The following is a 13,138-nucleotide window of genomic DNA, read 5'->3' as shown; positions in this document are numbered from 1 at the left end:
GACCAGCAGGATCAGCATCATCTGGGAATGTGCTAGAAGTGCAGATTAATGAGCCTCACCCTACATCTGCTGAACCTAACACTTTTGGGGTGGGGCAGCAATCTGTTTTAATAAGCCTCTCTCCAAGTGATTCTGATGCATACTTAAGTTTGAGACTCACTGCGCTATCCTACTGACATAGTTAACATGGCCTATAAAAAGCATTATTCCATTGTGTCATTTCATTTTATTTCTAATTTTGATTTCTTCTCTCTGTTTCTATGTGAACGCCTTCACCATCTACCTGATTCTACCTCTGTTTCTAAATGACTGCATCTTTGGATAAATATATATCTCAAAACTCTGTTGTCTTCAGTGACAAAAATAGCTATTTCGCCATCACCATAAGAAGAACCTCATTTTTCTAACCTTTCAAAACATCTATGACCAAGTTATAACTAGAATCTGAGCAGGGACTGAATGCACTAAGGACAAATAGGATAAAGATATAACTATGATTTTTTCTGGGTTCATCTAATTTAATGCCTCTATATGCATCAATATCTATCTTAAGAAGAACACATTCAAGTAGTATGAATGTCTGATTTAGAAGTGAATCCCACTTCTAAATCCCACCCCAGATACTGAAAATGATAACATGCCAAATCGTGACTCATTACTAGTCACAGAATACACCCATGTTCAATATCTTGTCATTTTCCTGAACTCTTTTCATTTTCCTAGATGCTAACAGGATAGAGACTCTACAACACTTAGATCTCTCATTCTGCAGAAGATTCACACAGCTACTGACAGAATTAGTCCCATAAAATTCTTTTACAAGTTGAGAGTTTTTAGTCTACATAACATAGACCACTCAAAACAACAGTTTTTTTTTTTTTTTTTTTTTTTTTTTTTTTTTTTTGCTGCTCAGTGAAAACTCCACTTATTCCTCAACTGGGAATAATTAAGATGAGAAGAGGTGAGAGACCAGTGGTCTAGAAGTTCCTTTATGACATAGAGAAGGAGAAATGAGATGAGTCTACTGTCTACTGTGCTGTAGATTCCCTAAATGGTTCTGTCTTCTATTTTCAATTTTCAAATGGACATTGAAAAGGTTAGGGCTTTGAGCAATTCTAGTTAGTGTTATCAAACTCCGTTTCTCACAGTTCACAGTGCTTCATTTTTTCCTTGGTGGATAAAGTTAAAGACAATTGCCAGCTTGAAAAAGGTTTTAATACTGCTTAATAGAATAATGTAGGTATATTTCATTGGGTGATATTGAATATATACAATTAACCACTCCTGGACCTCATAAATTCTACTTTCCCTCCACTTTTTATACATTGCTTCTCCAGTTGCATCCTGAATACATTTTCAATACACTTCAAGCATGGATTACTACCAGAGCTTCCCCACCTGCTATCAGTCAATTCATATGGTCTAGGTTAACTTTCTTTCAAAACTGTTCATTTCATTTCCTTGCTCAAAGGCCTACAATGCTTTCCTATATCCTATCAAATTTAGATGTCATATATCTGAATTATTCTGCCTAGCTTTAAGGTCATAATCTGGCTATATCTTTCCCATCCAACTTTATTCTGTGCCTTCCCAACCAGAAGGCCCACTTCATCTAGGATAACTGTGAAATTCCTTTACTTTCTTAGGACAAAGTTGAAAAAACAAGGAAAAGAAAAATAGACACTGAAATCCGTAACAGCAAAAGTTTATTTACAATTGAAGTTAAGGAATATTTTTAATGCATGCTGAGAAAACAGTAATACTCCAAACTTACAGGTTACTTACTATCTGATAAGGAATACAAGATGATGCTGAGAAAGGCTTTGGCAAATACAACTATCAGAACCAGGTTGCTGGTACATTTAAACACTATTAGAACCTTGTCATCAGAAAACTTACATATCACCTACTTTTATGTTACACCGACTTCATCAACAATTCGTCTTCTAACTCCTCAACGGCTATTTAAGTAAATAGCATTCAAGGTTAAACATTAAGACTAGGGAGTAGAGAAGAAATACAGAAGCAATAAGCATCACAACATTTCAGAGCCTACATATATGAATACAACATTAAGATTAATTACGAAACTTTAAATTTTTGTGTGAAACAATATTCATCAATATTTAGCGCATGAGAAGACACTGCTTTGGTCCATCCACTCTTTCCAGTTTTTCAAAGTGTTTCCTGGCATTGCGGATGTTGATCAGAGTAGCTGCAGAAGCTGAGGGTAGGGGCGGGGAGACACCCAACATAATTAAGTATGGGCAGCCAAAGGAATGTCTGACTAGTAAAAACAAATAAACAAAAGAGAGCCAAATCCCTCAATGTATGTCAGAGAACACACAGAAATAGGAGGTCCCAAGTTATCAATGTTTAATTTTTCCAAATAAGCAGAAGATTTATTCATATTCTAAACACAAAATTTTCCAAAATAAATTTCCAAAATCTTTTGGTTTGGAGCTAAAAGCATAAAACCTGTAAATTTGTTGTATTTTAATATTAACTGTAGAAAAAGCCAATGGATGAGAGATTAAACTTCTAGGACCATCCTGAAAATACTGCAAGAACCTTTATTTCAATGGTGTGACACTCATGGCCATTATGGTATGGAAGCATCAAACACCCCTTCATGCCCATAGCAAAAATATGAGAATATAGTACATAGGAATATGCAATGATATATAATATGGTCTGTCATTTAATAGTTTAGAGTTTAGATTGACTAGTCTTTTAAAAATCTATACCATATGAAACATAAATCATGGATTTGGGTTCTCTTTTCTTTAAAATTCTTGGATTTAGTGACTTGCTTTTTGAAGTTCCCATGAAGAAAAACGTAATACCCTAGAGGCTAAATTATTTTTAAGCTTTAAAATATAAGTCTATTAAATAAAAACTACCACTAGTACTAAAATAGTCTTTTTTTATTTTGGTAAAATATACATAACACTTTATTATTTTAATTATTTTTAAGCATACAGTTCATTGGGATTAAGTGCCTTCACGCTGTTGTATAACCGTCCCCACTATAAAATAGCTTTCAAGCATCTAATAAAGTACTACCTCTGGTACAACTGTTTAAAGAATATGTGGCTTTGAACCTAGGTCAGCTAAGTTTAAACTTACGAATGGACGGATCAGACATCACAACCATCACGTAAGTGTTGGATGTAAAGATGTCAATGAAAGCAGCGAAGTTAGAATTCCTGACTTCCATACTCTGGAAAGAGGCAGCCAGCTTGCTATAGGAAAAAGAAGAAAAGTGAGTAAACAACAAAATAATAACACTGTAACAAGCTTTTTATCATTTATGTTAAACATTTTTTATAGCATTATACCTCAATTCACCACTTCATTAAGATGGTTAATCACTAACTCCACTTTTTCCAAGGAAACTTTTATAGTGAATTTATTGTATTTTGAAAAGTAACTGGGACAAAAGTGGGCCAGGATTTGATTTTTTAAAATTTCAATTTATTTCTTTTACGCGTCAGAGTCTCACTCTGTCACCCAGACTGGAGTGCAGTGGTGCGATCATGGCTCACTGCAGCATTGAAATCCTGGCTCAAGTGATCCTCCTGCCTAAGTCTCCCAAGTAGCTGGGACTACAGAGGTGCATGCCACCACATCTGGCTAAAGCACTTGAAACTGACTGTGAAATGAAAATTGGCTTAGACCTAGATCCATGTTTAAAATCATTTTCAAAAGACTTCTCCGGTATTTAATAAGCACCTTAAGTTGAAATTTCCTTATTGTTGAAATTAATAACTGTATCTTTTCAGAGTTACATTTAAATTCAAGAAATGATCCTATTTCTTTGAAAACAAGGTAACTATATTTGCTTATCATTGGCTATTTCTTCCTAAAAATGTTAGCATAACAACATTCCAGAAAGTCTCAAAGTGTTCTAAGACATAAAGACAGTAAGCTTATACTGCTGTTCTGGCATCAAACTTTTATCAGGGTAAAGATTTTGATTATTAAATCTTTGCTAAATTACGATGTTCAGCCATTCTTTTCCTATATTCACAATGCTATGATTCAAATTTTATTTAATGAAAGCTAATACAATATGATTAAACATTTCCAGATTCTCTATTCTGTACCATTTCTGAATCAGTACTTCACTATTTTAATTACTTAAAATAGTAAACACTTAAAGTAGTAGTTTTAGATAAATTTTGGTATTCAGTAAGGCAAATTCTCCTTCCTTCCTTCTTCTTCTTCAAAACTCTCTTGGATATTCTGTTTCTTTCTTCCCAGATAGTATCAATCATTTCAAAAGGATATTCTGTTTGGATATTTTTCATATGCTGCTTCTGGACCAGCTGAGTTTACATTAAAGGACAAGGACCTGCACTTTGGTCAACTGGAGGGCCCTTAGAATTTAGCTTTCTCTTTGACTGAAGGAACTATTCTGAATATAGAAGTAAACTATAGTTTTTTGAACTTCTAAAAAATGACACTTTATTCAAGAGATGAGTAGATCATACCTACAAGATCTCTTACCTGCAGCTCAGCTTGAACTGCTTAATAATGTTGCTTATTTTCTCAAATCTATGAGCATCACGCTGTTCTTTACACTGATAGTGAGAAATCACCTATAAAAAAATATTGTCCTTTGAATCCATGCAAAACAGTCATATCATCCTCTGCTATTCCTCAAAGCAGACATTTGTCAGTCCCTTGGTCACTCTAGTTTTCAAGGTAGATTTGGGAGCTACCTGGCTTGTTGTCTCTTTTCCTCTGTCCTATATCTTACTAACAATCTGTGTGATTTCAACATCTATTTGGATGGCCCATCTAGTATGGTTTTAATTTTATTAAATCTAAACTCTAAACTATTAAATGACAAACCATTTTAGATATCATTGCATATTCCTATGTACTATATTCTCATATTTTTGCTATGGGCATGAATGGGTGTTTGATGCTTCCATATCATAATGGCCATGACTGTCACAACCATTGAAATAAAGGTTTTTGCAGTATTTTCAGGATTGTCCTAGAAGTTTATTAAATCATTTAAGTATTGCCTATTTTGGTCTTCAGTTTTTAAAAAGTACAAATCAAAAAGAAAAACAAATAAAAATTACTAGCTGTTCTCGAGGAATATTTCATGTGTTTAATTTTAATAAAGGCCAAGCTAATCAAATAGCTTTTGGAACTATATCTTAAAAGCTTAACTGGTTGATTCTAATCCCTGAGGACTATTTACAAATGAACTTATTCAGGATGGACACCCACACCAGCTGAAAATACTTTTTCTAACATTTTCAGATTTTAATAACACTACACAAGTATTACCTAAAGGCTGAATATACAAATGCAGAGTAGGAAGCAAAACTGAGTCACTCGCCAGAAGAAAACTCATAGGGAAATTCCATGACACAATGTGAAAATTTCAAAACATAATTTCTAAACCAATGGAAGAACAAATTCCCCTTGCTTGACTTTACCCCACCTCAATGAAAATGTTCAGTCACCTCTAAACTTGGTCTCAAGAGAAACAAAAACTATGTGTTACTTTTAGTGAGGAACAGGGAGCTTATATTAGGTTAACCTCTACAACCATGTGTAGCAGACATGGTAGGAGAATACTGCTGAAGAAGGTTTTGGTCCTGCCACATATATCAAGACAGAATAGCTTTCTGCTCACTGCTACTTATACTAGAAGGAAAAACAGGCTCAGGGTAGCACAGTTCCAAGCAAGTGACCTCTGCCAGTGGGCTGAGACAAAAAGATACTCTAATTAGGACTCCTTGTGCCATCTGTACCAGCTAGCAAGAAGGATGGCTCCCAAATACTTCTGGGGTTACAAATAATATTTCCACAAAGGAAGAGGGGAAAATTGTGCTCTGGATTCTCTGCCCTGTTGTTACAGTAGCAAAAGGAATCAATATTTAATAGTTTACCAACTAAATGCCAAGGCTTGCTAGGTGCTCAATATTCCTGTGGCCCGTTTTAATCGGTACAATAAACCTATGATACAGATATTTGTAGAAGGAAAACAAGCCCCTAGAGATTAAGAATTGTTTCTAAAATCACCAAGCATTGGCAAGGCTCAGAAAAAAATTATTCACTGGGAACTGTTCTTAGAGTTATATTTACCAAGGCTAATTAGCAATTACTTATGCAGTGTGTTGTGAAATCTTAAATTAGTTTCTATTATTGCTATTTTTAAAATGTATTTACAAATACAATACCAGTTTTTGCATTACCCTTTCAGGGCTATATAAACAGTAGGCTCCAATATAGTTGCTAAGTTCAATTTACAAGAAAAATTAAAATACCAACATGCCTCTTTCCCTCTCTAATTCTTCATGTGAACTCCTATATCACTGAGATGACCATAACATCTCTTCTATATTAAAAGTTTTCAATCAGTCTTTTAGAGAAAAGGATAGGATGTGAGTTTTCTCAAAAGGAAAATATCCCATATTTCATAATAAAAGTCCACAGGAAATAGAAATCCATTAACACAAATGAACAGTTATTAGCACAAATAATCTGAGCTCTCTAGTAAGACATACCTGCAAAAATCTAAGGTGCACTAACTTCTAAAGAGCTACACACCAAAGAGCTTCTTTCGGGTCACTTGCTGACAATACTATTTTATAAATAAGGCTGTACATGCTGAAGTTGACAAGAGGAAAAAAGGTTCTTCCTGAAAATAGTGACATGCTGTTCTCTGTTGCTGAAAACAAAGAAGGTACAGTGTGAAGTTCATCTGCAACGGAGAAAGTTCTTACCAGAAAAGTGGCTCTCTCAAACAGAAGTACTTCATCTGCTTCGATAATTTCAGCAAAATTCCTTAGGTTCATTTCTAGCTGCTGAACATTGGGAATCAGCTGATAAACTATGCTGGACCAAGCCTAACAGAACAGAAACACAATGTACTATTATTAACAGCTAGCCAGTCCCAGACCTTTGAAATGAGTAAGTACACTATAACATGTGGACAGCAAAATATGATGATAATCCAGTCCCAAACAAATGCTGACATTAAATATGATATAACACAAATGAAATGAGAAAATGAAGCTAGCATCTGATTTCTACTCTTGAGTTGAAATTTTTTTAAGTTCAAACACTTGAAAAATGCTGGAGAAACTTCTTTCCACTGATAATTGGAAGCAAACAAATATTTAATGCTATCATGTTGCCTTAGGAACAAAGTTGAAAAATATGATCTACTGTGCTTAGAAGCTTCTAATCTAATCATTAAACAAATATTTAAGTCCAACAGTATAGATTTCTCTAAAGATCAGAACGTAATGATGCTATATTTAACATACACCCAAGAATCAATTTTATGAAAATAGCAGAGCCACATAGACAAATGGCCCCTCCCCTCAATGGAATAATATACCATTAAAAGAGAAACTAGTGGCATTATCATTCCCAAAGGTCTGTTGTTATCTGCATAAATTATTGATCAATTGAATTCAAAATGGTCTGTGTGTTTGCCTAAAACTGACTTCATCCAGGAGTATGACTAATGTAAGCAGTTGAAATTAACTACACTCTCCCTCTATTCTTGTAGGCTCTTTGATTTGTATTTTCATTATAATACTTCCTTCACTCTCACTCCAATTTGTCTGGTAAGGTGTACTTTGTTCTTCTCTCCCCTACGAGAGGGCAGGAACCTGGTCTTAGTCATTTGTGTATCCAACAGCATCAAGCAGGTATGTAATGAGTGCTTGTTGAATAAAACTTAATATAAAAATTTAAGTCAGCTCTATGCAACATGGATGTAAGAGATAGAAGTGCCATGTCTCTGTTTCAATTAATTTTATTACTTAGGCATGAGGGTTCAGGTTCCAAGTTCCCAGGTCGGTGTTAATGTCACTGCTGAATTTACCTTGGAGAAGGCACCAAAGCTAACCACAGCAGAGACATTGTCACTCACAGCAGTGTTGTGATTAGCCAATTGTCTTTGGTCGTGTTATGTATTGCCATCCTTCACACCGCAGTTGGTTCTTATCAGTGCGTCATGTCCATCCTTATTCACGGTTACCTGTTCTATGGGAATAAGGCTTTGAGAGAAATTCGGCCCATATTAATCTAGAACAGTATTTCCTAGACAGGTATCTCAAAATGATCTGTTATTAGAGTGAGGCTGGGTCAACATAATATTGGGGAAAATGAATTAGTTAAAAAAAAAAGCAATGCTATTTAAAAGTCCAATGGTTTTTCTCCTTGGCATGTCAGGTTTCTGTGCTTTTGGTTGTAGATACTTGTCAGATGCTGTTGACACTGAGTCTTTAGCTACCAGTGACAGAGAAGGGTGCTTTCCTACCCAGAGTCAGACTTGTCAATGGATACCAGAAGCAGTCTGAAGGAAAGGGTTAACTATAGGAGGATCCAAAAGGAGCTAGTCCTTCAAATAACTACATCAGTAGGAGAAACGGAGGAATCAGGATAAGGAGCATATGTGCCCAATAAGGTAATTTCAGCATCATCCATAACAAAACTATTGTTGTAACCTCTGTAATTAGTGTAAGCAGTGTGGTATCCATTCCAGCAATGGGAACAGTACTTCTGGTTGAAAGAATGCTTGTCTCCAATTTGGCATGAATGTTGAAGCTATTATATCATATGCTAGGCATAATATGTCTGATTCTAAGACTCCTTCTCCAGTCTCTTCCCTAAATATTTTCATTTTATTGCCATCCAAACTTAGGCAGACTAGTTTATAACGTGTAGTGTACCTGAATACTAGATACAACTCCAATCAGCATTGAGACCACAACAGGTCAAAATGGATGATGGCCAGTAAGTGAAACCTCTGCTTATCACAAAGACCAGTATCAAATTAATCATGACCAAACTGGCTAATTCAGTGTGATTTGGTAACTATGTCGACCCAATCTAGTATCAAAACCCAAGTCTGTTAAAGTTTGATATTCTTCAAACAATTTGTTGCAGATTATTTCTCTTTTTAGTACAACAAATCTAGGTGGCTATGAAATAGTTTAAAATCTTTTAGTTTTGTTAATATTCTTCTAGTTTTTTTTCATGCTCTTAAAATGAGGGAACTCAGGGAGACATACACACCTTATAGAGAGTTTCATCCCAGATAGATGTTCGGAAACAAGAACATTCCAATGGGCGAGACAAACGCCTCAAATCTTCTTCTCGCTCTTTAAAAATCTAAATTAAAAAGCCCAACATACTGATCAACATATAATAACGTTCATCTTTCAATCTAAGATGTAGTTATTTTATCATATTTTAACCAGAGTTTTTATTCCTTTCTAAGAGGAATTTTAAGTATGTCTATTTCACAAACTAGTATGGCAGAAAGTATTTCAGGTCAGATCTGAAAGTGCAATAGCCAGAATTCTTCAGTCCTATCCTGCTTATGCTGAATACTCACTATGAGCACTATGTTTATAAACAAAGCTTATCATACAGAGGAGTCTTATTAAAATACATCAAACATTCCAAGTCACCAAATCTGGGTCATTTTAAGATAGTTATACCCATATCAATAATTTATAAATGAAAATATTTTAACCTTTGTATATATATTTCTCTCAGACACACATATATATGGAAAAATATCTACATAAACATATACGCAGATATTTTGCCAGGAGTCAGTGGGTTGGTGTTAAATATGTACATACACACTGTGATGATTAATTTTACGTGTCAAGTTGGCAAGGCCACAGTACCCAGACATTTGGTTAAACACCAATCCGTATGTTGTTGCAAAGGCATTTTTTAGTTAAGATTAACATTTAAATCAGTAGACTCTGTAGACTCTGAGTAAAGTAGTGTATTCTCTATAATGTGGGTGGGCCTCATCCAATCAGTTGAAGGCCTTAAGAGAAAAAGCCTGACATTTCCCCAAGAAAAAAGAATTCTGCCTCAATGCTTTATCACTTGAACCACAAAATTAACTCTGCATTAACTGTCCCGTGGGTCTCCAGTCTGTCGGCCTGCCCTGCAAATTTTGGACTTGCTAGTCTCTACAATTAGTTGAGAAAATTCCTTAAAATCAATCTCAATCTTTCTCAATCTCTCTCTCCCCGCACCATCCCTGCGCCACACACACACATACATATGTATATGTATATTCACATATTCTATTAATTCTGTTATTCTGGAGAATCCTAACACAGACCTTACTAATGACAGTGATTCTAGAGAAGAATCTTAAGGATGGTTTCTAAATTGGTTCTGGGGTTAGTTCTCTAATATGATTAGATTTAAAGGCCCTAATGACTCTTTCCAGTAGAAAAAAAAGAGTACTGACAAACCATAATGTGATGTGGCAGCAGAGCACAAAATACTACCACTGGATATTCCTAATAAAATACTTTTGAGAGGCAAGGTTCCAGGTGACCACATATATAATTTTGAATATTTTTGTCAAAATAACAAATATGAGATTGGCTGGCTGATGCTAATTGTGCTGAATAAAGTAGAGAAAGGATGGGCTAAGAGATTTGAATTATCAGTATCAGTGCTTTATGAATGACCATAAAGTTTCTATGACTGCCCTGAAAAAAAAACTCTTACCCATATAGTTGCAGAGCTGAGACTGATGAAAACCAAATTCAGAATCTCACTCTTTAAGTGGATGAATTACAATGCAAACTGAATTCACAACCTCACAGGTTGTTTGCTAATAAAGTGAGGGCACTGACCAGGAAGAAATAGGATTCTAAAATTTGGAATGGAAGTTATTTGGGAAGATCCTGATGAAGCTGGCAAAATTGAACCCTTAAATTCTGAGTCGTCTTTGCCAGTAGAAGAAGCCACTCCATCCATATCTGAGATTAACTCTATTTGGCCTGAGACACCCCTGAGGTATGTGCCACACAAGACACTCCTGATTCACCCCCATGATTCTTCTTTGCTTCTAGACCTATAATTAATTCAAGTCTCAGCAGACTCCTAAAGGTGAGGTATGAAGGGTGACCCAAAAGGAATTATGCTCTACTCCATAGTACTACATAATTTCTCCAATTTACACTGACAAAAACCAAGGAAATATGTATAGGAATAGGTATTAAATGTATGGGATAATGGTGAAAAAATATAAAGTTGGATTAGGCTGAATTTACTGATATGAGCTCATCAAGCAGCGGTTCCACACTTAATGTTGCAGCCCATGGGGTAAGAAAGAGGTTTAACAGTTTGTTTGAACAGCTGGATGAAACATGGACTAAAAGATGGCCTAAACGACATGAAGTTGAAATGCCAGAACTGCCTTGGTATACTCTAGAAGAAGAGATCCGCAGAAGAAGCAGCTTTAGGGACATTGGAATGTTCGAGTATTAAAACGTTTATTTAAGGCCTACTCACCAAACCTGGGAGGTTCTAGAAGACACACCTTTCTTTCATCATGACTGTGAAAAATAAATTTGTGAGGGCAGCTCCAGCTTCTTTCCTCAATTATGTGACCATTCTTCTCTACAGGCTAGAACTTATAGTGGGAACTGCTGGCACTGAATTGGGAAACCTAAATGCAATGGGAGTAGTTGGATCCTAGAATGGCAGGAACCAAGTGGGGGCACTTAATCACCAAAGACAAGGTGGGCATAGTATTATAATTGAAGCAGTGTCAAAGCATTAATCAGAATAGTCTGACTTGTAGAGACCTATGGTGTTGGACAGTTATCATGATGTTCTTAGAAGTGAAAAGGATGGGAAGTCTACTAAATTCTTACTTGATCTGTATATGTGGAAGAATTCTAGGTCAAGCAATAACAAATTTAATTTGAATTATTAAATTGGAGAGTCACAGCTTTTCAATCAATATCCAGATTTGTACCAGTTTACAAACCCAGACCCCTTGAAGGAAGGGGAGCCTGGGTCCCCTTAGGATACTGCCAAGTATTTATATGGTTAATCTTCCTCCCAGCCTCCTTCAAATGGACCCATGTGGCCTTTTACCCGGGTGACTGTGCATTAGGGAAAAGGAAATAATCTACTACTGGGCATTGGCTCTGAATTGACCCTAATTCCAGGGATACCTAAAAGGTAACTGTGGTCCACCAGTCAAAGTAGGGCCTCATCAAGATTAAGTAATCAATGGAGTTCTAGCTCAGATCTGTCTCATGTAGGTCCAGTGAGTCCTTGCAATCTTCTTGTGGGTTATTTTCCCTGTTCCATAATATATAATTGAAACAGACATACTCAACAACTGTCAGAATCCCTCATTGGTTCCTTGACCTGTGGAGTGAAGGTTATTGTGGTGGAAGAGCCAGGCAGAACCCATTAGAATGACTTCTACCTAGGAAAATGGTAATCAAAAGCAATACTGCATATTCCTGGAGGGATTGCAGAGGTTAGGGCCACCATTAAAGACTTGAAAGATGCAGAGTTGGTGATTCCCACCATATCCTCTTTCAACTCTCCTATTCAGCCTGTGTAGAAGACAGATGACTCCTGGGCAGTGGATTATCATAAACTTAACTAACCATGACTGCAATTATAGCTGCTGTGCCAAATGTGGTTTCATTGCTTGGACAAATTAACACATCCCTGGTACCTGTATGGAGCTAGTTTTCTAACAAATGCTCTTTTCTCCACATCTGTCTTTATTAAGGCCCACTGTAAGTACACTCTAAGTTGTTTGCTTTCAGCGGGCAAGTCCAGCAATACCACTGTCCTGCTGCAGAGGTATATCAGCTCTCTAGTCCTATGTCATAATTTGTTTCACAAGAACCTTGACCACCTTTCTCTTTTACAAGATATTAGGCTATTCCATTACGCTGATGACATTATGCTGATTGGACCTAATGAGCAAGAAGCAGCAACTACATTAGACTTATTGGTAACATAGCTGCATGTCAGAGGATGGGAAATCTGACAGAAATTCAGGGGCCTTCTACCTCAGTGGAATTTCTAGTACAGTGATATGGAGACATATCCCTTGTAAGGTAAAGGATAAGTTGTTGCATATGGCTCCTCCTACAACCCAGAAAGAGGCACAATATCTAGTAAGCCTCTCTGGATTTTGGAGGCAACACAGTCTTCATTTACTGTGTTACTCTGGCCCATTTACCAAGAGACCCAAAAACCTGACAGTTTTGACAGGGGTCGCAGAACAGAAAGTGGCTCTACACAACAGATTCAGGCTGCTATTCAAGCTGCTTTACCACTTGGGTCATAT

The 13,138-nt window shown here is 36.2% G+C and overlaps 1 protein-coding gene across 6 annotated transcripts in view; it reads right to left on the bottom strand.

Moving 5' to 3' along the window:
- Positions 1–1,689: 1,689 nt before the first annotated feature.
- The window catches only part of RRAGB (Ras related GTP binding B), a 49,985-nt gene continuing 38,536 nt past the window's right edge, over positions 1,690–13,138 (bottom strand). For all 6 annotated transcript variants that reach the window (XM_035288134.3, XM_008989379.4, XM_002762930.4 and 3 more), the window contains 5 exons: positions 9,064–9,159; positions 6,756–6,878; positions 4,513–4,604; positions 3,130–3,245; positions 1,690–2,224 (listed from right to left, as the gene is read on the bottom strand). In XM_035288134.3, the coding sequence (XP_035144025.1) occupies positions 2,127–2,224; positions 3,130–3,245; positions 4,513–4,604; positions 6,756–6,878; positions 9,064–9,159 (525 nt within the window). In that variant the 3' untranslated portion in view covers positions 1,690–2,126. The remainder of the gene's footprint in view (positions 2,225–3,129; positions 3,246–4,512; positions 4,605–6,755; positions 6,879–9,063; positions 9,160–13,138) is intronic.

The sequence above is a fragment of the Callithrix jacchus genome, chromosome X (assembly GCF_049354715.1).
Source record: "Callithrix jacchus isolate 240 chromosome X, calJac240_pri, whole genome shotgun sequence".
NCBI classification, from domain to species: Eukaryota; Metazoa; Chordata; class Mammalia; order Primates; family Cebidae; genus Callithrix; species Callithrix jacchus.
The sequence above is the reverse complement of the archived record's forward strand: the minus strand, read 5'-3'. Positions and strand labels throughout refer to the sequence as shown.